Source organism: Bos grunniens, chromosome 11 (assembly GCF_055505025.1).
Source record: "Bos grunniens cultivar Pamir isolate PY7600 chromosome 11, Bosgru_T2T1.0, whole genome shotgun sequence".
In the NCBI taxonomy this organism is placed as follows: domain Eukaryota; kingdom Metazoa; phylum Chordata; class Mammalia; order Artiodactyla; family Bovidae; genus Bos; species Bos grunniens.
Window position 1 is genome coordinate 12,378,962 of NC_141175.1, and position 24,351 is coordinate 12,403,312.

General features: G+C 46.0%; 2 protein-coding genes across 13 annotated transcripts in view; one reads left to right on the forward strand and one right to left on the reverse strand.

The window, feature by feature from the left end:
• Positions 1-18,857, forward strand: part of PSMB7 (proteasome 20S subunit beta 7) — a 57,244-nt gene extending 38,387 nt beyond the window's left edge. For all 3 annotated transcript variants that reach the window (XM_086325272.1, XM_086325270.1, XM_086325271.1), the window contains exons 7-8: positions 16,008-16,159; positions 18,627-18,857. In XM_086325272.1, coding sequence (XP_086181398.1) covers positions 16,008-16,159; positions 18,627-18,738 — 264 coding nt within the window. In that variant the 3' untranslated portion in view covers positions 18,739-18,857. The remainder of the gene's footprint in view (positions 1-16,007; positions 16,160-18,626) is intronic.
• Positions 18,858-19,698: 841 nt separating this feature from the next.
• NEK6 (NIMA related kinase 6) overlaps positions 19,699-24,351 on the reverse strand; it is an 86,321-nt gene continuing 81,668 nt past the window's right edge. For all 10 annotated transcript variants that reach the window (XM_086325265.1, XM_086325260.1, XM_086325255.1 and 7 more), the window contains one exon: positions 19,699-21,229. Coding sequence is in view for 6 of the 10 variants with exons in the window: in XM_086325260.1 (XP_086181386.1) it covers positions 21,119-21,229 (111 nt within the window). In the remaining 4 variants the exon portion in view is untranslated. The remainder of the gene's footprint in view (positions 21,230-24,351) is intronic.

Genomic DNA, 24,351 nt, shown 5'->3' on the forward strand with positions numbered 1-24,351 from the left:
TGCTCTTCTGTATATGCACTGAATTTCATTTTCTTAAATAATCAATAATATGTAATCAATCAGCAGGTGCTAATTGGGTACCAGCTGAATGCATACATTTGGTGGTATAATCCAGAGGTTGTGTTGAAAGAGGCCGTTCTGTATGATGGTGGGAATTCTTTAAACAGCTATTGGCAAAGTAGATTGAAAACAAGGGATTTGTTTACTTGGTAGTAGATCAGTAATTATTTATGATGCATTTCTTTGGAGCAGGTGTTCCATTTGAGATGTTTTCACTTTACATATTTCCTGTAACTGTGAAAGGTGGGGGAAAATATACTATATAGGAGAAATATTTCACAAAGTGTGTTGCTTGCTACACCTGTGGCAAAGATCCAGCAGACAGAATGTAATTTCTCTGTGACCAGTCTCTTGATTCAGAGAGGCAAGAACTAAGGGAATGTTGAACAGAAATTAATGTTTGGTGATTTTCAACTACACGGGTGGAATTAAAAGGAAGATGTTATTGCTTATATATTTGGTATCATGGTATCAAAGAGAAACTTGACTTCTTTATCCATCTCTTTATCAAATTGAATTGCCTTTGCTGACTTGGGTCTCAGGGATATAATTTACGGTACTAAAAATGCTCGCTTTATGTGGGTTGTCTCTTTCTGTTACTTAAGCCAAGCCAGGATTTGGAATGTCACAGCTCCTTGGGAAAAGACATAAAAGAAGCTCTTTTATTTCTTACTGATTTCATTCCATTCTGGAAATCTTACTTTGTAAAAATTTTGAATCATAAAGGAGAAAATGCGAACACACACCTTCCACTTCTCCTGGTTGTATTTCACTGTCAGAAGTGAAGCTCTGTGTCACAAACTAAGAGGTCATCTGTGGTGGAGGCTTGCAAGCTCTTGAACAATGGATTTCTACTTTTCTTGTGTACAGGTTAGAGAAATATAAGAAATGAAATATAGGACTGAGTGTTACTAGATGGTAGCTTAGAATCTTATAAGTTTTGCCTTGGCAGGTAATTTGGCATAAATTGTTAATGTAAATCTGGGTTAGTGGTGAAGACGTTATTTTAGTAAAAAGATAAACTGCTGATTAATTCAGCATAGAACTCAATTACAAATTGAAAGTGTCTCTGCGGGACTCCTGGACCCTAAAGACAGCAGATGTTGAATTGATACTCCAGCATATTTCACGGTGGTATGAAATATTAACATGGTTTATTATACTTGTGTGGTGTGCGGTATCAGACAGGGGGAGGCGGTGGGCATGTGGGCGTGCAAAGCAGCCACACATTACATGTTCGTTAATGTACACTGAAGTGTGATTAAGAATTTGGGGGAAGTTTCATCTTCTTGTTTTTAAAAAATCAAATAGCTCTGTGGAAAAATTAAGTTTAAAATAACATTTGGAGCTAAATATTGAAATGTGGTACCGATGTGTGTTTACTTTGTACACATAAATGAACACAAAAATGGTATACTTACTGACTCAGGATATTTAAATGTTAAATGGGACCACTACCTACAAGAGTAAGGGAACTTGAGGGCTTGAGCTGTATTTTAATGAGTTAATTGTAAGCTTTCTTGGGCTGGAAAGTTTTCATGGGCTGCTGTCCTGTTTTTACCTTCTGATCTAAAACATATGGTAATTTTAAAATGCCCCTATAATTTGCACAGGCAGAGTTTCGTTTCTAGCCAAAGAAGAAAAAAGCTTTATGGTTTTCGTATATCTGCATCAACTTAAGGGGGGAAAAGTCAGCAAATTTTATGTATCGGAAGATCTGAATAAATGGAACTGCCAATATTTGAAGGGATTGGCACTTCTTAAGAGGCATGAGAAAGTTGGCTTAGATGAGATATTTCAAAGCCATTACTATTCCTATGACAGTTATTTTTCTTGCATCACAGCCTGGATCAAGTCTAGATTTTGCTAGCTGAAGTAAAGACAGTTCCAAAAATAGCCAAATGATTACGCTAAGAACAATGTACCTTGGATACCTCTGCTATTTTGAAGGCTTTTTTTTTTAAGTGCTTTCTCAAAAACTTCTCAGACACATAAAAGTTGGCAAAGGCAGAAGAGCAGTGGGCAAAGAAAGCAGAAGTTTCTTGGTACCTGCACCGCCAGCACATCTCTGTCCCCATTAGAGTTGCCATTAGGCTTCTGTAAACTCTTGAGGGTGATGGTCATTCTGAGATGTGAAGGGTGGACTTGAGTTGCATTCACCTGAGTCTTACTTCTCTCCAACCAGGCGCCAAGTTCTGTGCCTGCTTATGAGGCAGAGTCCCTTTCTTAGAGACATCTACAGCGTACTGGGGTGAACAGGCCCACAAACAGTACTGAAAGTACGAGAATGGTACTTATAAGGGCAGAAGAGGAATTGGTGAGGTCTGTCTGGGGGCCTTTAAGGTGGCCTCAAAGAGCATGTGTTTCGTCACTTGAAATTGTTTTTGTCTTGGGGATTAGGGAAGGGGTGGGGTGGGGAGTCTGAAGAGGAGAAGAAGCTATTCTAGAAGGCCATCACGATGTACAGAGGTGTGCGGGCTCCTGCTGTGACTTTCTCTCGGTGGTGTAACTCTGGAAGTTCAGGCAGCTGAACATGTTTGGAAATAGGAAAACAAAACTCCAGACAGTGTCTCAAGTTGTCTGAGCGGTCATTTCCCGAGTCAGTGTGGCCTTTTAATTAGCATCCGTTTTTCAGTGTGGGAGAGGGCCGAGCTTAAGCAGCCCTGTCCCTGCATGTGAATATTTAGTTGAGAAAGCTGCCACGTTCCATTAGGGGTGGCTGTGTTTCGGCAGTGGGTGCAGGAGCTGTGTAGACTTTTCAAATGTCCTTTGAGATTTACGTTGCAGTGTAATTGGGAGATGCTGGTACTTAGTGTGTTGTGCGTGGCAGAATGTGAGATTACCTGCTGTAATGAGACCCCAGCAGCATACCTCAGGAAGGTAGTTAAAGTTTTAACCTTAGCAGATAATGTTACTTGTGGGTTTCTGTGAGGTAATTTATACCACTCTCCCCTAACCCTGAAATTGTGCAGAAACAAAAAATTTTAAAAATACGAAATTGTGCTAAATAGATATTTTAAAATTCAACCTAGTAGTCCAGGTTTTTGAAAATATTTGCAATGAACATTGTGTCTGTAGACCACAGTCACACTCACAGTTGTTGTCACCCTGTCATAAATATTGGAATGTAGTTTTTTTCTAAATATCAGAACTGTGGTGATACTGGAATGCTGAAAAGACTTAAGGACTCGTTAACTTTGATTCCTTGACAAATAGGTTGGTGTCTCTTAATGAAGATAAATTCGATTGACAGGAGTAAGAATAGGGCATGATGGAAAGTGTATGCATGAACTTTGAATAGTTCTAGGTTTAAGATTGGTTTTTGCCTCTTCTGTAACCCCTGTGGCCCCAGTTTGTAAAAGATAAAACTCATTTGTAAAATGGGCTTAAGTCAGCACCGGAAGGGATTATTATAATTAGGAGGATCATATTTGTAAATTACAGTCAGGCTTAACAAAAGTTTGCTCTCATCCTCTGGCTACTTCATGTCCCAGAACGTTAAAAGAAAATTAAAGTGCCTTTTCTCAGTCTGTTTTAGTTAAGATTGAGGTATAATTGACATGCCTACTCTGTTTTTATTTTAAAGATTTTTTTTTTAAATGTGGACCATTTTAAAGTCTTTATTGAATTTGTTACAGTATTGCTTCTGTTTTATGTTTTTTGTTTTTTTGTTTTTTTTTTACCATGAGGCATGTGGGATCTTAGTTCCTTGACCAGGGATCAAACTTGCACCCCTGCATTGGAGGGTGAGGTCTTAACTACTAGACCACCAGGGAAGTCCCTGTTTTAATTAAGATTTACAATCAACAAATGGCCTGATGGGAAAATGAACTTAAATGGTTATCTTTTTTTATTGACGTACAAGGTGGTTTAAAGAGCAGTTTGACTCATTCTGTTTGCTGAGAAGTTTTTATACGTGTATTTTAGGGAGATATCAACCTTTAAATGTAGTGCTGGATTCAGTGAATTTGATAGGCTTTTGCTTTAGAATTTGATGAATGTATGAATTTTTTGGAAAAATTCATCAGGATGTTCTTAACAAGCCAGATGAATAATGGAATGATAGAGTAGCATTATTTAAGCAATATGTTTGCAACTTTGAAGAATTTCAGAGGTAAAGTACTTTAAAAAGATAAATCCACGAGTGAGTAATCAGTTATATCTAAGGACGAAACGAGTGTCATTGCTGTTTTTGGATGCTAATTGTTGGAGGTTCTACTGTCTTGAGTCAAAAATCCATGGGCTCTGAAGTTAGACAAAACTGTGTTGAATCTCAGACCTTCCAGTTGGCTGTGTGTTTTGGGGTTCATCGTTTTCCCTCCCTGAGCCTTGGTTTCCTGGGTTTGTAAAATGGCAAAAGGGTAGTAGCTATCTTAAAGGGTTATTTGGAAGAATAAGTGGAAGAATGTACTTGGCACAGTGCCTGCAAACAGTGAATGTAAAGTTCTCTTTTCTCCTTTTAGAAGAGAATTTCTAGTGCCATGTAACAAGTGAAAATGTGTTGTTTAGTACACTTCTTATTGACATGGCAGTAAGTCTGTGTGGAAGATGTGCGTGTGAGCACAGTCTTAGGGTATCATTTTGATTTACATTTGCGGTATAATTGCTTCTTTCATAATTGATTTGCTTTGAACTAGAAGTTATAAAAGTACTAAGTTACTAAGTTATTTTTGGTAATAAGTACTAAGTTATTTTCGGTTGCCCACTGCATTGGTAGTTCTGAAAGGGTTAGGGTTAATTTGATAACCGCATGTGTGTATTAAGAGAGAGGAGTAGAATCGAACCAGGTTAGCTATCATCATGGGTTTCCTGCATACCAGGCACCATGCTTGCAGCTTCTGTGCATGGAGTCTTTGAATCCTCACAGCCACCCTGCTGCTGGTGGTTTTAGGCCTTTTTACAGATGAGGAAATTGGGACTTAAAATGTTGAGTGACTTTACGTAGCTCGTAAGTATGAAGACTAGATTCATAGCTGAATCTCCTGAATCTTCATTCTCAGATTCTTTGCCTCTGCCTCATCCCTCCCCCTCCTCCCATCTCCCATCACCATGATCAATATAGCAGATATATGCAATGGCTCCAGAAGTTTCCTTATGCCCTTTAGGAAGGCTTTCCTACCCCAAGATGCTTAAGTAACTGCAGTGTATCTGCAGACTGTGTGTGCCTGGGGTCCCAGGAGAAGGTGATGGGCAGGGGCCTTGATCCGACTCACCTGCCCTGTCTGTTCTCTGCCTGTCCGTTTCTGCTTCTTTAGAGCTGCTCCTCGAACATAGCCAAACCCTTGTGACCATACATCTCCCTTAGAGCTTCGTTCTTTACAGTCTTTCTGCTCTTGCCCCCATTGTCAACCAATCCCTTCTACTCTTTCTACTACATTCCAGGGGCCAGACAGGAGTATTTTGGGAGCCCCTACCACCAAGATCCGCTGGAGAAGGAAATGGCAACCCACTCCAGTATTCATGCCTGGAAACTCCCATGGACTGAGGAGCCTTGTAGGCTACAGTCCATGGGGTCACAAAGAGTTGGACACTGAGTGACTTCACTTCACTACCACCAATGAAGTGGCATTTACAGGTTGGTTCCAGCCCAGGCCATTTTTTTCCAGAACAACCTCAGGATACTTTCACTGGCTCTGCCTTGTCCCTTTATGGTGACACCCTTTAGAATTCCTGCCACAGGATATGTATTAACTTGACCATTGTCTCCCATCAACCCATCAGAAAAATAGCTGCCAGGAAGTTACAGAGGCCTTTCTGTGAAGACCGAGTTTGTTTAGAGTTTGGTCAGTGTCCGTGACTGATGCTGAAAGTCCGAGTGGCACTCTCTGCTTCTCCCTCTCCTGTGCTCCTTCTTCCTCCCCCTCATCTGCCTCCCTCTCCTGCTATTGATCCTCCCTGGTGTCTGCTTAGGCCCTCCAATCACTTGCTTTCCTGTTGCTTGCCTTTGGCCTCTCCTCCCCCACTGCTTCCAGGCTGCAGTTTCAAAAAGCACAAATCTAACTACATCATTTGCCAGTTTAAAATTTTCCTCGTCTCCCACTGGAATGAAGGATCAGCTCTCTCTGTGGCCCACGAGGCTCTCTGGGATTCAGCCATGTGGAATTAGCTACCTGCCTACACCTATGTCCTTCTCATTTTCATGGCTTTACCCCTGCCATCACTTCTACACCTTGGCTTGGCTGCCATTTACATGTGTGTCAAGCCTCAACCCAGTCTTTATCACCTGTGCCCTACGAGACCTCTGTACCCTTCTCATAGTTCCATTGTCAGCCTTGTCTCTTAAAAACTCTTCATGTTGTACTTGTTTCCTCTCTGGACTCTGTAATCTTCGTGGGCAGGGTCTGATCTGTTCAGGCCTTATACCCAGTGTTTGGCACACTGTCCCTGGACTGTATTAGTATCAGAGCAGAGCATTAGTAAATGCGTGCTGAACTAAGCTAACTTGTACCTTTCTTTGAGGGGTTTTGCATCATTTGAAATCTGCTTCATTTGTGGTCATCTTTAAATGCCCTCAACAAGAGTGCTCTGAGCTTGCTTGGACCTCCTTCTAGTCCCTCCTAATCCCTGTGAGGCTGTAGAAGCAGCATCTGGTAGTGTAACAGTGCCCATAGCCTTCCCACACACTTTACATTCTGCACTGGTTTCCCACCCTCCAGACTTTGGAGGTAGATAGGCTCGATGTGAACATGGCTCCTTTGTACCTTTGTTGAGACCCAAGAAACAAACCCACTCCGTTCAGTGCCTCCCCTCTGTTCTGGTGATAGCCCTTGCAGTATCTGCAGGAATTTATTGGCAGAGTTATCACTGACCGCATTGTTTTATGGAGAGAGAGAGAGAGGTATTACTAAGATCTTATTACTACCTGGGGCAGCTTGGTTTTCATTTGAAGGATTGTTGAACATATTTCTCACTTTTTCTTTAAACCTAGTCTTCCCCCAACTCCTCTGATTATATTTGATTCAGTGCAGCCTTGGAAATGTATATTTGTATACACATATGCTGTGAATGCTGATTTCCTCTCCTTGTGGAAAGCAGTATGTTCCCATCTCTCTTGGTCCTTTTCCCTCTGGAAGCCTAGGTGTTTTTCCTTCCATTCGCTTGTCTCAGAATCCAGCAGAGCCTCTTGCCCACTGTCTTTTTTCCTGTGGTGGGATAGGAAGACATAGGCTTTGGTGATGCCAGACGCTTAACTTGGCACGGATCCCTGAATCCCACTTATACAGAGCTGTGTGCCTTCAGTGGCCATCCAGGTGGCTCAGTAGTAAAGAATCTACCTGCAGTGCAGGAGATGCAGGAGACGTGGGTTTGATCCCTGGGTCAGGAAGATCCCCTAGAGAAGGAAATAGCAACCCACTCCAGCATTCTTGCCTGGAGAAATCCCATGGACAGAAGAGCCTAGTGGGCTGCAGTCCATGGGGCCTAAGAGAGTTGGACACGACTAAGCATGCATGTGTGCTCTGAATGCACCAGCTACCCTTCCTTGTGCCTCCATTTCCTCTGCAGTACAGGCGGAAATGATGAGGATTAAATAAGGTAACATAAGTGTTTGGCTAAGACCCAGGGATGTGGTGGGTGCCCATGTTAGTTCTCTCACAGCCTCGTCTTTTTCCTTCTGCCCTTGAACTTGGCACCAATTCTGTTTATAAAGTCTGTTTGTTAGGGCATTCCCGTCCCTTTATTCCTCCCAGCAGCCCTTGGGCAGAGGCATTGTCCCTATTCTTCCGACTGGCCCTTGTGGCTCAGAGAGAGTTGAGCCCTGTCTTCATTAGTAACCCAGTTCTCCCAGGCTTCTCTCGTCTTCTTTTGGCCCACTGTAGTTGTGCAGCCTTGCACATCTCTCCTAGCCTGAGCCATGCTCAGACTTCTGCACCATTCAGTGATCTGGGGCAGTCCAAGTTGGCAGGGACTTGGTTGGCAGGTCCTTGAATATGAACTCCCCTTCCCATCTTGGGCAAAATCCTTTTAAATCACTCATGAATGCCCAGCAGGCTTGCCCTTCATTATTTGCGTCACACAGTTCTTGGATGCCACAAGGAGAGAAATGGCAGCACCATCTAGGCCTTAAAGACACAGTCACTAAATCAGTCCCCACTCTGGGCACCCTCAGTACCAGCTGCAACTCAGTTGCGCCAGACAGTTCAGATGTTTACGCAGGCAGACCGTGTTTACCCAAACAGCTCAAGCTGAAAACAAAAACTCAGACACTTTTGCTTTTATCACACAGTCCAGTCTGAAAAAAATTAACCTTTTCCACTATAAAGTATGTGGCTATACAGGGGGATACATCAGGCCTATTACAAGTACAGGAAGCACACTGCTTTTGGGGGACCGGTTTTAAACACTTTTTGAGCTCTTTAAATTTTATTCAACCGTCAGCCATGAATGACTCCTTCAGGCCACATCAGTGGCATAGTCAGAACCTCGGCTTCTCAGTAGGCCACTGCAGAATGTCCTGCCCAAACCTCTTCCTCTTGTTTGTTAGACTGTTTTTGAATGCTCTTGCTCCCTGGTCCCCAGTTTGGACTTATAAAGTTAGGAAATTCCCCCATTTTGTATTGATTTTTTTTTTGATCTTTGTTTCATAATCAATTTCATGTTTTAGTTTTGGCAGAGCTGTGAATGCATTTGAAATCAGTGTTTCATTTTTTCATTTGTTGATATTCACACCAAGCGTTGTGCTAGCTGCTGGGATTGAAACAGCATGCTTTTGGTCCTCTTTTTAGAGTCCAGAGTCTTGTCACACCCAGAGTTTTATCTGTTCTGCTGCGATCATCAGAGAAATAGCGTTTTTTACTGTTTCAAGTCAAAGCAACAAAAGATTATGCAGATTTTCCAAGATGGAGTTTGGACTGCTTCAGTTCTTACTGAGTAAAATCGTTACTTTTTAGTAAAGGAGCAAACTGTTACGAACTAAATGGTCCTTGTAGATTTAATAGCAAATAGGAAAATTGATGAAAATTGTGGGAGAGTTCAGCTGTGATGCCACCCACATCCTTGTTCCCCTCAGGCAAAGGCAGGAGAGCCACTGCCCCCGGCTTTTGGTGTGCCAGTGGCACAGAAAGCAAGGGGCACCTCTGAAATGGTCTGGAAAACAAGAGTGCCAGGGAGTGCCATTCGTTATGAAAAAGGCTGAGTGTTTCTCTTTTTTTCAACCTGCTTAACATTTGCACCTCAGCCACATAAATGGAATGTATTTTCCAGGAAATAACCAGTTTTATTTTAACTTGTTAAAAATTTTTAGTTACAAATCTGTTGTTTCAAATGACTTGCCATATATGTGTGTTTTCAGATTCTGCAGCTGTATCTAAAATAGTAGGTTGGGTTTTCACTCAGATGCATATTTAGTACTTTGCCTGCCCCCAACATAAGTAAAGCACTGTTCATAATGCACAACAGTAGCATGTCGAGGGTTTATTTAAAGAGTATTAATTTGATGCTGAACTGTCCAGGGTGCCCATTGGGCTAGATCCCCTACATTTCACTCTGGTGATATTCCCAATCTAAAAGTCACTTAAGTGAGAAGAGAGATCTGACTGTTGCTGTAGACAAGAATGTGGATAAGTTTCTTTGCAGTACTATTTTGGACCTGTACCACTGTGGATGCCGAGGTAATCTATCAGTTTGTGAGTGTCTACAAAACGCAACTCTCTAGATAACAGGTTTAAAGTAAAGATTTAATACAGTCTCCATCTCCTCTGATGTTGCAGTGACAGTTTAAAACTCATTCTCTAAATCTCAGCAGACTTTATAGCTAGCAGTGGGCCAATATAAAGTTTAATAGCATTACAACCCATAAATCATCTTTTAAAGATGCTACTAGTAGCTCCAATATTAAATGCAGACAATCGCCTGTGTTATAAATAATTTATCAAACACCATTTCAGATTAGCCTTCCATGCTGAGTTATTTATTTTAGCCTTTTCTGTACGATTCCTAAGGCACTTTTCGAAAGATGCATTACTGGTCAGTTTAATGAACTTGGGGGTCTGTTTTGTCCCCTCAAGCACTCGGGTACAGCTGTGGTGACCATTACATGGCCGATGCGGACCTCTTTGTGCCTTTTACAAGTGCTGCCCATTTGTCATGTAGCGGTAAATGGAGCTGCACATTGGAGTCCAGGGACACATTGTGTGATGCAGTGATGGAGACAAACAGATAGCTCTATAAAGTGCTGCTTGTCACAGCTGACTCGTAGTACAGTACATCACTCTTATTGTAATCTCATTTAAGAAGCAGGGGTGGCCCGGGGGACTGATATTCCCAGTTAGTTTGGTCTTTGTAGCCATAAAGCAGGAAGTGCCCCTTTTATATTCTCTGAACTTTTAGGGAGTGTGCTTTTTGCTTGGATTAATTATTATAGGAACTTCTCCACTGCACTGTGTGAAGGGTTGCCAGCAGGTTTGTTTGGACCTCCTTCTCCTGGCCTGGTGTTTGGTACAGGCAGTCACTCCTTGGAGATAAATTATGTCCCTTGGAGCCCTCTGGCTTGCTGGATTAAATAAGTTACCAGTTTTTAAGCAATAGCCATGTGCCAGTCCCATGACTGTTTCAGTAATCATGTGATAAATCTTAAGTTATCATCTATATTTCAGAGGAGGAGAGTGAACTCAGAGAGGTGAAATGACTTGCTCAAGGGTGCACAGCAATAAGTAAGTAGGAGGCTGGAGACTGAAACACATTCTGTCTGCCTCCAACCCCGCCTGATGACCTTGAACCTGGGTTGCTCAACTAACTTTTGAGCACTGGGATCATGATGGTGATCTTTTGGCTGAGCAGCTCAAAGTAAAAGGAAGCTGCCATTGGCCTGCAGAGCCTTTTTTGAGGGGGAGGGTTAGTGGGGGAAGGTAGCCTGGATGAGTCCGGCTGCTCTGCGGATACATTGAATCCAAGTTCCCCTGTGATTAGCGATGTAAATCCACAAGCAGCTGGCCAGGGGAGGCTGCTGGCCCGGCAGTGGGAGAGCGCCTCACACTGGGTCTTACCAGCTGGGGTCACATCCCATGTGTAGCAGCTGTCCCCAAGTGGATGCTTCCTAGAACTCTGGTCCCTTCGCTGCTTCCAGAAAAGTGAGGTGGTTTCCTCATGAAGAATGAATCCTAAGGGAAGAAACAATGCTTCTGCACTTACTGTGACCCAGAGACAGATAAAAATGTGTTTTCCCTACCTCTTGCTTTTAGTCTGTGGTTTTTCTCAATAGCTTCCCTAAATATTTGGTAGCACGTGTTAAAGACAAGACTTGTTTAATTGTGAAAATCCACTATAAAGAAAACACAGTATGAATATGCCCAGTAGCATATTTGCATATATGTCTAGAATTCTGGGTATGGAGATACTATGGTAAAGGACCATATTTGTCATAAGATACAGTTCCTGGAACATAGTAGGTGTCTGCAAATATTTGTTGAAGGCATTAACTATGTAAATAATGGGCAGACAGAAAAGCCTTGGTAATTTTCACCCTATTTGTCTTTTGAGGGTTTTTGGTGGAGGTGAGGAATATATGAAATAAGACTTTGGATCTTAATGTTCATCTCTGCCATATCACCTTGTAGAAATGTTTAGGTGGTGGTCTGTGGGCAGTGCTTTCCCCACCATGGAAGTGACCATCAGAGGGTCTGCGAGTTGGCTCAGTGAGAAATTGGCAACCACCATCTTTCTCTTGGGCTTCCCTGGTAGCTCAGCTGGTAAAGAATCCGCCAGCAATGCAGGAGACCCTGGTTTGATTCCTGGGTTGGGAAGATCCCCTGGAGAAGGGAACAGCTACCCACTCCAGTATTCTGGCCTAGAGAATTCCATGTATATAGTCCATGGGTTTGCGAAAAGTCGGACACAACTGAGCAACTTTTACTTTTCATCTTTCTCTTATACTTGCTCAGGTTCTGAAGGTCTTTGCTGATGAGGAATGACACCCTGAATCAAGGGGCTGCTGTCCGTTCCCAACTCGCTCAGGAGCACAGCTCACAGCTGAGACAGGTTACCTATGAGCTGGTGGTGGTATGGCCTTCTGGCCCTAGAGCCCAGGGTCCTGTTTTAATTATTTGTGTGACCTTGGGCAGGTCATTGGCTCTCTCTCTGCCTTGGTTTCTGACAATACCAACCTCAGAAGATAGTTAAGGGTAGGGGTAGAAATGACGACGATCATCAAAGTCTACCTCAGTACTTGACACACTATAGTAGGTGCTTTAACATTTTCAGTCCTGTGTATATGAGAGGTGGGTAGGACTACAGAAAGGAAAAAAAATCAGAGACTTGAGGTATTTCCTTTTTTAATGAATTGTCTTTCCTAGAATTTGAAGGGGTGGTAGTGGGAGGAATTTAAAAGGTTTATTTCCCCAATTTTTAAAAGCAACTACTTTTATGAGTAACTCAGGTTGTATGTAATATATTTTGTATTAATTTTTAAGTTAAAAAATTTTTAAGTTTTGTAAGTTCATGTACTCACATTAAAGAATATTTGAAAACTAGAGGAAGTCACACCTGCAGTCTCAGCACTTTTGGCATCTTGGCATCAGTGGATTGTAATGGATTGATGTGAGCAGTACATGCCTCGGAGAAGGCGATGGCACTCCACTCCAGTACTCTTGCCTGGAAAATCCCATGGACAGAGAATCCTGGCAGGCTGCAATCCAGGGGGTCGCTTAGAGTCGGACACGACTGAGCGACGTCACTTTCACTTTTCACTTTCCTGCATTGGAGGAGGAGATGGCAACCCACTCTGGTGTTCTTGCCTGGAGAATCCCAGGGACGGGGGAGCCTGGTGGGCTGCTATCTCCGGGGTCTCACAGAGTCGGACATGACTGAAGCGACTTAGCAGCAGCAGCAGCAGCAGTACATGTATATTTCAGGTTCTGTAAGTCTTCTCCATCCCCATCCTCAAGTATTAAATAATTTGGGAAATTTAAATCTGCAGGCCTGAGTGGTACCAGCAGTGTTTGTAACAACCATTAGGTACTGTTGGCTGGCTCAGGGCACCAGCATCAGTGATGAGAACAGCAGTGAAATGAAACAGCGGAGAGGAGAGGAGAGGAGGTGGTAGGTCAGGAGCAGAGGTATAAGCAAGGTGCTTTGATACTCGGACGCCCCCCCCCCCACCGGGTCCCCCAAAACAAGTTGGAATGGTTTTGGATTTGTTAACTTAGTGGTTGGTTTTTGCTGTTTCTATGGTAGCAGCTTGCTGGTTTTAGAAAAGGCAGAGGAACCAGAGATCAGATTGCCAACATCGCTGGATCATTGAAAAAGTAAGAGAGTTCCAGAAAAACATCTATTTCTGCTTTATTGACTATGCCAAAGCCTTTGACTGTGTGGATCACAATAAACTGGAAAATTCTGAAAGAGATGGGAATACCAGACCACCTGACCTGCCTCTTGAGAAACCTGTATGCAGGTCAGGAAGGAAGGGTTAGAACTGGACATGGAACAACAGACTGGTTCCAAATAGGAAAAGGAGTACGTCAAGGCTGTATATTGTCACCCTGCTTATTTAACTTCTATGCAGAGTACATCATGAGAAACGCTGGGCTGGAGGAAGCACAAGCTGGAATCAAGATTGCCAGGAGAAATATCAATCACCTCAGATAAGCAGGTGACACCACCCTTATGGCAGAAAGTGAAGAGGAATTAAAAAGTCTCTTGATGAAAGTGAAAGAGGAGAGTGAAAAAGTTGGCTTAAAGCTCAACATTCAGAAAACAAAGATCATGGCATCCGGTCCCATCACTTCATGGCAAATAGATGGGGAAACAGTGTCAGACTTTATTTTTTTGGGCTCCAAAATCACTGCAGATGGTGATTGCAGCCATGAAATTAAAAGACGCTTACTCCTTGGAAGGAAAGTTATGACCAACCTAGATAGCATGTTCAAAAACAGAGACATTACTTTGCCAACAAAGGTCCGTCTAGTCAAGGCTATGGTTTTCCCAGTGGCCATGTATGGATGTGAGAGTTGGACTGTGAAGTAGGCTGAGCGCCGAAGAATTGATGCTTTTGAACTGTGGTTTTGGAGAAGACTCTTGAGAGTCCTTTGGACTGCAAGGAGATCCAACCAGTCCATCCTAAAGGAGATTAGTCCTGGGTGTTCATTGGATGGACTGATGCTAAAGCTGAAACTCCAATACTTTGGCCACCTCATACAAAGAGTTGACTCATTGGAAAAGACCCTGATGGTGGGAGGGATTGGGGGCAGGAGGAGAAGGGGATGACAGAGGATGAGATGGCTGGATGGCATCACCGACTCGATGGACTTGAGTTTGAGTAAACTCTAGGAGTTGGTGATGGACAGGGAGGCCTGGTGTGCTGCGGTTCATCGCGTCGCAAAGAGTCCGATACGACTGAGCGACTGAACTGAACTGAACTGAATGGTAGCAGCAGCCACCTCCCCCTCTAAGATGCTTTCTTTGCTCCCACCTTCACTGATTTCCAGTAAGGCTTTTGACCTCCATAGACTTGGGAATCCCAGGAGAGAACTTCTAATGAGAGGATCCTGTTTGAATGAATTCTGTGGGGCTGAATATGCACAGGAGAATAACTCATTTTACTGAGCCCACATAGGTGCCACTCAGGAAGTGGGAAAACCTGGTGGAATAAAGATCAGAATAACCCCCAGCCCCTGCTGCTGGGTTGCTGAGGATCCCACTTCCAGCAGGGCCTTCTCTGAGTCTGTAGAGGGCGCTCATGTCACTGGAATCCTACTTACTGGCTTTGGGCAGGTTGAGCAGCAGAAGCCCTCTTCTCAGGACTTGAAGACAGTGAACTCGCTCTCTTTGATCTCAGGCTGGAATTTGGGCCAGGCATCTGAGTTTCTCCAAGGATGTTGCTTGGATGAGCTCTGTATTTCAGCTTGCCAGGTTGGACTCCATGCCCTCATGTATGGGGAAGGGGGCTGAAGCTCAGGTTGAAGTCTCTTCTTTGCAAGATTGGTTCATTTTTTGGTCCTTATGTAAAGTGATTGAATCTGGTGTTCCCCCGGTCCTGCCCTGCTGCCTGTGGCGCCTGCCTTCTGCTTTCTGAGTGCCTGGTGTGCAGGCCCTCCCTGAAGTTTTGCTGACCCAGCCGGTGTTCTCACAGCTTCTTCTCAGTTACCTGTTAGCCCTTAATATTCTGTGTCGTAGTGACTTCAATCTGGTGCTTCATGAATAAGAAATAAATTAATCTGCATTGTCTTACCAGTAATTGTTGGAGACTTAAGACTTGCTCTTAAAGGAAAAGTAACAGAGTGATTCCCAGAAAGGAATCACTTCAGCGAACATGCAGACTTACTAGTGGGAGGGGACAGGTTCTCTAGTGCAGGAGGTCTCCGCCTTGGCTCTGCTAGCATTTCCCCAGAATTGTGTTTTGGTGTTCATCTTTTTTACCATGATATTGACTTTATTATGTTACCAGGAGGCCGATTCCAACCATTTTTGACATTTTTGATCAGGGGTCTGCAGACTACAGCACGTGGGCCAAGTCTGGCCCAGCACCCGTTTTTGTTTGATGAAGGTGTATTGGCACATAGCCACACCCACTTGTTTACATATTCTGTGGCTGTTTTATGCTACTGTGACTGAGTAGTTATGACGGAGACTCTATCCACAAACCCAGAATATTTACTACCTCGCCCTTTGTTAGAGAAGTTTACAGACCCCTGTTTTAGATGAAAAAGCTGCTGTCAGCCCACAGTCCTATTATATGGTGGGTGTCTGACGTGAAAGTTTGTTGAAGAGGGCGTGTGTGCATAAAGGATTTGAAAGGCCTGGTTCTCTTGCTTACCAGCTGCAGAACCTTGGGCAGATCATTGAAGTACTTTTGAGACCTTTTCTTCATTAATAAAATGGGCACTAAAAATAATGCCTGCCTCACAGGTTGGCCTTTTCCCCTCCCCTTTTCTCTTACTGTTTCTGACAGCACTCTGGACATCAGAGCAGGCCCTCCATTCGACTGGGAACACTCTTGTTGCTATTTTCTTTCTTAGGAGGAGGAAGCTAAGAAGCTAGTAAGTGAAGCCATAGCAGCCGGGATCTTCAACGACTTGGGGTCTGGAAGTAACATTGACCTGTGTGTCATCAGCAAGAGCAAGCTGGATTTTCTCCGTCCGTACTCTGTGCCCAATAAGAAGGGGACCAGGTAAGTGAAGGCTTCCCCTTGTGGCCACCCTGACTATATTCATGGCATCCGAACAGGACTTCCTTTTATGTGTACCCATGTGAAGCCAGTGTACCCAGGCCAGCTTTACTCAGCAGACCTTTGAATCCGTATTTATGACTGTGAACTGCTTTCAAGTGTAGGAAAGTGATGTAATCTGTAAAATGTTGATGGGAGTTGTTGAGTGGACAGATTCCTAGACTGCGGATTATGGGGAGAGGTTTGAATTCAGCACGTGCCAGCCTTTCTCTGCTTTCTTAAAGATGCCCCTGAATTCTGTATGAAGTTCTGTGAGAAGGTACATGTTCCAGGGCAGCCAGCCCATAGCTTTTTCTCAGAGTGGTCCAAGAGTCTGAAATGGTTATCAGCCATTGGTTAAATAGTCTCCAGAAGTTAGCCTTTGAGAGCTAACTGGTGCTTCTTCCTGTTGTGGAGGGAGCCGTGCCACTTCCTTAGCGTGTGGCATGTGCTGAGCTGGCGCTGCAGCCCAGCTCAGAATGGGTGAGGGGGGCGAGGGGCGCATCGATTTGCTTATGTAACTGGAAAGTGGCCAGCCCTGGTGGCAGGTGAGCGGCTCAGCAGCAGTTTCGAACGGCTGTGCAGCTGCCTAACCTCTTCCTGGAGGCTGAGCCACTCAAAACGTGGCTCCTGAGCTCTGCTCCAGCGGCCTTCATCTGAATGTAGGCAGGAGCAGTTAGAAACTCAGCCCCAAGTTTGGCCAGAGGAGAGCAAGCACACCCCCTTCCTCAGTGCTGCTTCAACTCCCACCACATGTACTCAACTCCAAGTCAGGTAATTCACAAGGAAAGGAAAGAACATTGAAAAGTAGCAGGTATTCAGTGCAGTGTGTGCTCAGCATCGTGGACCTGCGGGGTGTTTGAGACGGGTGGGACAGCACAGCAGAGAAGAGCTCTGGCTTGGGGTGGGGACTCTGGGCACCTGTCTTGGATCACCTTGGGGCTGGACAGGGTGATCTCTGCTGAGCCTGTGGGATTCCTCAGGCCCTAGGTGGGAAGGGAAGCAACCTTTCGGGCCTGGGCTGTGTTGGACCTGGCCTTGCATGTTCGCACTGGCTCCTCTGCAGCTTGGTATTGCAGCCCACTGTTGGTTCAGGTAGACGTGCTCCTTTTGTGCTGCTGAAACCAGGTGCCATAACCCAGGGTGGGAAGAGGCTCTCCACTCCTCCCACAGACTTTGTGGTTCAGGAGTCCAGCACACAGGAGTCCTGTGGGGCTCTGGCTCCAAGGCCACAAGCCACCAAGGGTCCATCCAGTCGGGGGAAGGAGCACTATCTCCACACCAGAGCCGGGGGCGGGGGACACCTGAAGGAGGTGCCGCTGCCTGGGCCCTTCTAGAGCAGAGTGGGGACTGTGGGAAGGTTTCGCAGAACTAAAGGCCCACTGTACTTGGCTGCGCAAACTCCTGTTTTTGTTCAGAGCTCTGTTATGTCACCCTTTTTTCTGTCTCCTGCCCTCTCTGAGCACAAGCTCCCAGGTGAGAGGATGCGTTTTCAAGGAGCACATGGTCACGGCACAGCCAACAGCCTCCTCTTAGTCCACATCAGGTGGACAGAAAGTGTCTCAGCTGCGGACAGGCGAGAGGAACAGTTGGACTTGTGCTGCTTCGACAGTGTCCCACTGTGAAATTAGCAATTCAGATTTTATCTTATAGGCTGCCCTGCTCAGAGAAACCTTTCATTCACCTAAGCAGAGTGGTGTTGGGTGGGCGTTAGTGGTATCTACTGTGGCCCTCTGCTGCTACTGCTGCTGCTAAGTCACTTCAGTCGTGTCCGACTCTGTGCATCCCCAGAGACAGCGCCCACCAGGCTCCCCCGTCCCTGGGATTCTCCAGGCAAGAACACTGGAGTGGGTTGCCATTTCCTTCTCCAAATGTGTCCCTTCTACTGTGTCCCTTTAGGGACAGTTAGCTCTCCCTTCTTGAGTCTCGAGTGTGGTCAACAGTGACAAGCCCAGAGTCTGGCTGCGGGTCATTTTTGTACTGTTAATGCTTCCAGATATTTTTACCATGTTTAAGGTTACGGTTACGTCATCTGGGGCAGTGGCACCTTAATGAAAGGATTGGCTTCCTGCTGTTTACCGAAGGGTATTAATGCTTTAGGGAGGTTGAAGCTTGAAGGCAGAGGAACAAATGCATCTCCTGGGGATGGGGAGGTGGGGAAGGAAATCTGAGGGTCCACTTAGTGCCAGGTGCTCGATCTTACCTCTTTCCACGTGCATCCTGTCTTCCTGTAGCCCCATTTTGTAGCACTTGAGAGCCGAGGAAAGTGATCTTTGGGGGAGCCGAATCCCCCCGCTTCAAAGAACTGGGAGTCAGGAAAGCCAGGACTCCAGTGTAGGCTGGCTTTCCCCCAAGTACTTGTCCCTCTCTCCAGCCCTCCGTCAGGCCCCTAGGGGATCCTAACTCTCTGCTTTTGTATTTCTCTCACTAGGTTTGGCCGGTACAGGTGTGAGAAAGGGACCACTGCCGTCCTCACTGAAAAAGTCACGACCCTGGAAATTGAGGTGCTGGAAGAAACAGTCCAAACAATGGACACGTCCTGAATGGGGTCGGTGGATGGCGGGCTACAGCTCTGGAGGACTGGGGCAGTGGAGGCTCCCCCTGTAAGACATTCGGCCAGTGCTTGCTGAATGAACCCAATAAAAAATGAAAACAAAATTAAGTGGCTGAAGTCGGAGCTAGTGGTTTCCCACCCCTTTGCTAACTTACTTTTCTCTTTGTTCAGGGTAGTCCCAGGCTTCTTCTTTTTCTTTGCTGCTTAGGATGAGTGCAGCACAGCCAAGTAGGAAAGAACCACTCATCAGTTCTGAGCACCAAGAACAAGCAGGTAGGTGGACAGTGTTGCTTTGCTCTAGCTGCGTGACCCTGGGTGGGCTCCACTTTGCCCAGTTTCACAGACAACTCAAGAATGCTTGGGACTTACTATCCCTAAGTTAGGAAATGACTGTTTCCCCAATACTCAGGCCTGCTGAATGGTTGAAATTGTATACCTCCAGAGGGTCCTTGTACTAAGCAGAATTGTTCTCAAGGGGTCGAAAGTTGATGGCATGCAGAAAGCTAGTTCATCTGTGTCCAAAGCTGATCCTGCCAAGGGAGACAGACACAGTAGGGATTCTGAGAGCCATAAGCAGAATATTTGCAAAAAGTCTGCCTGGAATCAGGAAAACTTTCAGTGCTAAGTGCCAGCCAGACAGAGTCTGACTGTCCCCCAGGGCATGCTCATCTGGGGGACACGAGAAAGAGGCCCAGTGCCATGGTCTCCCAGAGTGAACCCACTCTTGGGCAAGCTGCCCCGGTTAAACTGCCAGGAGTGGGGTGGGGAGAACAATGCAATTATTTAGGATAGCAACTTGGCTGATGATTTATCAAACTTATCTGGGGAGCTTAAAAAAATTCCCAGATTACTCAGTGTCTGGGGCCTGAGAAACTGTGTTTTTAAAAGCAGCTTTAGAGATTGTGCTGCAGTGTGAAGCTGTTTTAAAAGAACTCACGAATCATACGCATTCACAGAAGGACCCCTCTTACCCATTTTATTTCAACCATGGAGGATGAGTACAAAGCAGAGGCTGCATCTGAAGAAAATCTCTCAAACGCGACAGTATTACAGTAGAACAGAGTTCACACAAGAAATCGGCACACTGGCCAGACCCAAATCCTTTGTCCCCATAGAGGCCTGACCAGGACACCAGTGGGGCGGACACATGCGCTGTCTTGTCTGGAGGGCTGAACTGTCACCAAGTTAGTGAGCGACGATTAGACCATTTGAGGATTAACTTGAGTGTAAAAACAAAATTCAAACTACTTCCTTCAGAGCTTCAGTTTCCCTTAAGTTCACATTTATAAATTAATCTTCACAGTTAATCCTATTTGGGAGTAAGAAATAAGTGAACACACTTCTGGTTTTCTACAAATAATACAGTTGTACGTTTAACTCTTGACTTGCATGGTCCGTGGATTTCAGCTTTGTGAAGGGGTGAGTAGCTACCATTTTTGGATCATCTGCCATGAGCTAGATAAATTTACATATTTTATCTCAAATTCTGTCAGCAACCCTGAAGATAGATGCTATTAAGTCCATTTTGTAGATGAGGCAACAGTCTCAGAGAGGTTAAGAAGCTTGCCCAGGGTCATGCCAGGAAGGTGCAGAACCAGTGCAAAGCCCGTATATTTTTATTTCCTATGCTTCCTTCTCAGGGAGGAAAACACTTCACACTGATCATTAAACGAACCGCCAGCATTCAAGCCGGTGATGAGGGCCTGGTGCTGGCGGGTGTTCAGAAGAGGGCTGAGCTGACTGCACAGAGAACACTCATGGCTTTCAAATACTGTTTGCCTCTATGTCAGATGCTGGGTTCACCTCGTCGTCATTTATCAAGTTATAAACATAGAGAAAAATATTAGGAAAATCTCCACTCTACTTAAAAAAAAAATATTTCCACTTTCTTCCCTTACAAGAGAGTAAATTAAGCACACAGCTTGATTGTTTGAAAAGATTCTAAGAGCTAAACTTGCCACTATCCATTTAAAAAGGCTCACTACAAATCAGAGAGTCTCCTGTATTCTCCTGTTATTAGAAACCTTGACAGGTCACTGAAGGAATTATCCGAAAGATTCACATTACAGTCCAGATATAAGGGGTGTGTCAGTGGCTCACTGAACCATCCACCCCTGGCAACCCAGCTGAGAGTGTTCACAACAGTTTAAAGAAAGGAGTTTCAAATGTGACCACCAGTAACACATGACCAGTGCCCCTCCCCCCAGCAGCCCTGTATTCAGCATCTGCTATGAAGCCTGGGCCCCTCTTTGGGGAACGTGCTGAACCCTCTAGTCTTAGTTGGTCCCAGCTACCAGGTGGCCACTTTGGAGAAGACTCAGGTAAGGCAGGTAAGGTGTGGCTTCTGAGAAGGCACGCTGCATCCACGCTCAGGTGCTTGAAGTCCACACGTGCATCTGTTTGGCAATCTGGTGCACATAGGTGATGTCAGGTCTCTGGTTGGGGTCAGGGTGGATACACATGCTGACCAGTTCTCGTAACTGCAAAAGACAGACGATGCCTATTACTCCCAAGCAGCCTTGTTGAGGTTCTGCGTTAACTCATTAACCCTCACGGTACCTACACAATGAGCAAAGACATTCAAGACGGGTGAGTGGTGGGCGAGCAGGGCCAGTGTTTGGCCTGTCTGGTCCCAAGGGCCAGGTCTTGGAGACCCTGAGAGTGTTGCCTCCAAAGAACTTTGAACTTCTGCTGTCTCCACTGCTGGGTAATGTGTGCGCTGTGTGTGTGTCTGCTGTCAGTCATGCAGACGCCCAAAGCAGAGGACAAAACTCAAGGCAAGGGCTTATTGATCATAATAAATGCATTAACATGCAGCGGAGCTGCAGTCTTCCCACCCCCTGGCCTCTTTATTGTGCTCATGAAAGACGGAGCTTTTAATTATACAGACACTGAAGGCTGCTCCTGCCTCCGGGTGGGGGAGGGGTACCTTGAGCCTCTGATCACCTCCATTCTTCTGATAGCCAGAGTGCCAATTATTTTAATGGTAATTAAAATAATGACCTTAGAAAGCCTACATCTTAACTTGCATCACTGGGCTCACTGCAGTTTTTTCTTTTTCATTTAAATACCTGCTGCTGGAAGGGCTGGCCAGGCACAGCAGGGAGAAGGGAGATCCTGACTTAGGGGGCTCACACAGACTCTGGGCTTGGCCCAGTGGGTCTGGTGGTGTGCATCCTGCTTCACTCCTGAGCTGTTCCAGGCTGAGGGATCTGGGGTTCCTCCCCCTGGGAGAGGTTTCAGCCTGTGTGCTGCCTTACTGAGAATTTCACTACTTTATAAACACTGGGAAGCTCCTGGCCAGACGTAGCCAAGCCTGCAAGACCGAACTCCAGAACCTCAGTGTTTGGGGGCAGTGGCTGGGGCTGGCCTGTGACGTGTGAAAGTGCCCAGGAAAACCACATTAAGGTAGTCTGCGAGTAGACCACACAGTTGGGAACAAGTGTGTGCCTGAAAATTTTGAAGAGAAAACAGTGTCTTATTCCTAAAAGGAGACAGAACTTCAAAAGTGAGGTGTGCAGAAGGGCTCCAGTGCTAAGATTTAACACCTCCAGGAGCTGCACACAGCTGGTGAAAGCCAGGTGCTCTGGGGTGGAAGCACTCTGGGTGGTGGAAGGACTGACTTGAGAGGGAAGAGGGCCAAAGGCTATATGAGAATTCCTTCATTCCAGCTTCTAACTATGAGACAGAGCTGACAGTTCCCATTGACAAACTGGCAAACTGGCCCAGAGAAGTTGTCATGTGCTCCAGGTAGTATGACTCCAACCTTCTTAACAAATTCCAACAAAATTCCAAATTCAGGGCTTCCCTGGTGGCTCAAGGGAAAAGAATCTGCCTGGCAACACAGGAGACATGTTCGATCCCTGTTCCCACATGCTGTAGAGCAGTTAAGCCCCTGCACCACAAGCACTGATCCTGTGCTCTGGAGCTGCGACTACTGAGCCTGCGTGTCCAGCATGCCCTAGAGCCTGCGCTCTGCACCAAGAGGAGCCACTGCAAGGGGAAGCCCGTGCGCCGCAACTGGAGAGCAGCCCCCGCTCACAACTAGAGGAAAGCCCTCTCAGTAACAAAGACCCAGCACGACCAAAAATACCTATAGATTAAAAAAAAGTCCAAACAAGGGGAAGAAAAACCAGTGCAACTGTTAAGTTGGTGAACAACTCAACTAGTTTCTCCATTCCTACCAACTTCCTCCCCAGAGCATAAGTACTTCCTCCAAAGGTCGCAGGAGAACTCTGCAAGCCACTGAAGCAACAGCCACAAGAGAGAGTGCAGTGAGCAACTCTAGGGTGTGCACTCCTGCCCGCCCTCTGGCTGCTGCGGGGAGTCCACAGAGCCAGCAGGCGTGGGAACAAAGGCTGCCAGAAGGGTGGCCGAGGCCCCTCTAGTCAGCCTGCTTGGATGCAGGGTTAGCACACTGGGACACCTGGTCGCTACGGCCTGGTGGGCAAGGACTGCTCCTTCCAGAACCTTCACAGTGGTGAAGTGAGCAGTCCAGACGCTGCCTCGCCTTGGCTGGATGACTGGCTATGGAAGAGGGCTACACCCTCAGGAAACAGGATGGCATGGCAGCTAGGTGCACGGTCATCTGGGTCAAACGCTTTCATCACAAGCAAGTTAGTTAACCCTTCTGAGTCATTTAACCTTCCTGGTAAACTGGCATTAGGGGCAGGGGGATTCATCAGTCCTAAATGTGAGCTGCTGTTATTGTGAGGCGATGGCCTGTGGTCCTGCAGGGTGAGCCCAGGGAGACTCACACTCCCTGTCACACCCCCTAGTACTGACCCTGAACACGACCTGTGGAACGTTTCCTTTGAGCCAGGCTCTGCTACAGCCAGTGGCTACTCTGGCTGATGGTGGTGGTAGACGTTAGCCTGGTGCTGGACTGAGCACGTCTCCCTGCATAACCTCAATCCTCTGCGGGAGGTTCCAGGGTTACCGCTATTTTACAGATGAGGAAACAGACTCAGTTCAGTGACTCGCCCAAGAAGCGTGAGGGTGAGTATGTTACACTGTTAACCACTCTGGGCTGTAAACCTGTTCTCTCCTCTCCTCCTCACCTTTTATCCATGAAGGCAAAACATCAGCCCTGCTTTTAAGAAGAGGGACCTGAGGCAGAAGACGCTCTCCCACAGCCTTATCCATCACAGCCTGACTGCCAGACTTGTCAGAGTCTGTATCCAGAGCCCCTGTCCTCAGTGTAGAATGTTGAAAATAAGCCCACCAAAGGGTCTGACGCAGGTCTGCTTGCTGTGGTTTCCTCTCATGGGAGCGACGTGGCTGCCCATCATAGCGTGGGGCCAGCGAGGCCCTGCCGCCCCTTGTGTACCTCCTGTTGTCTGAGCCCGTCTCGGGGTCGCAGAGCAGCGAGCCTCACTCTAGCCCTGGGCTGGGAGCCAAATGGTCAGAAGGGGGCACGTGGGGCAGCTCCTGCTGGTTCCTATCCATTGGGTGGGCTGCAGCCCTGCTGTCGGGGGCCACACCAAGTCCCCGAGATCTGCCTCTTAATCTGCCCCCAACCCTGAGTTCCTCACTCCAGGAAGTGGAGAAGTCACTTCCTTCTGCACCCTGTTAAGTGAACCCAAGCTCAGCCCCTCCTGGA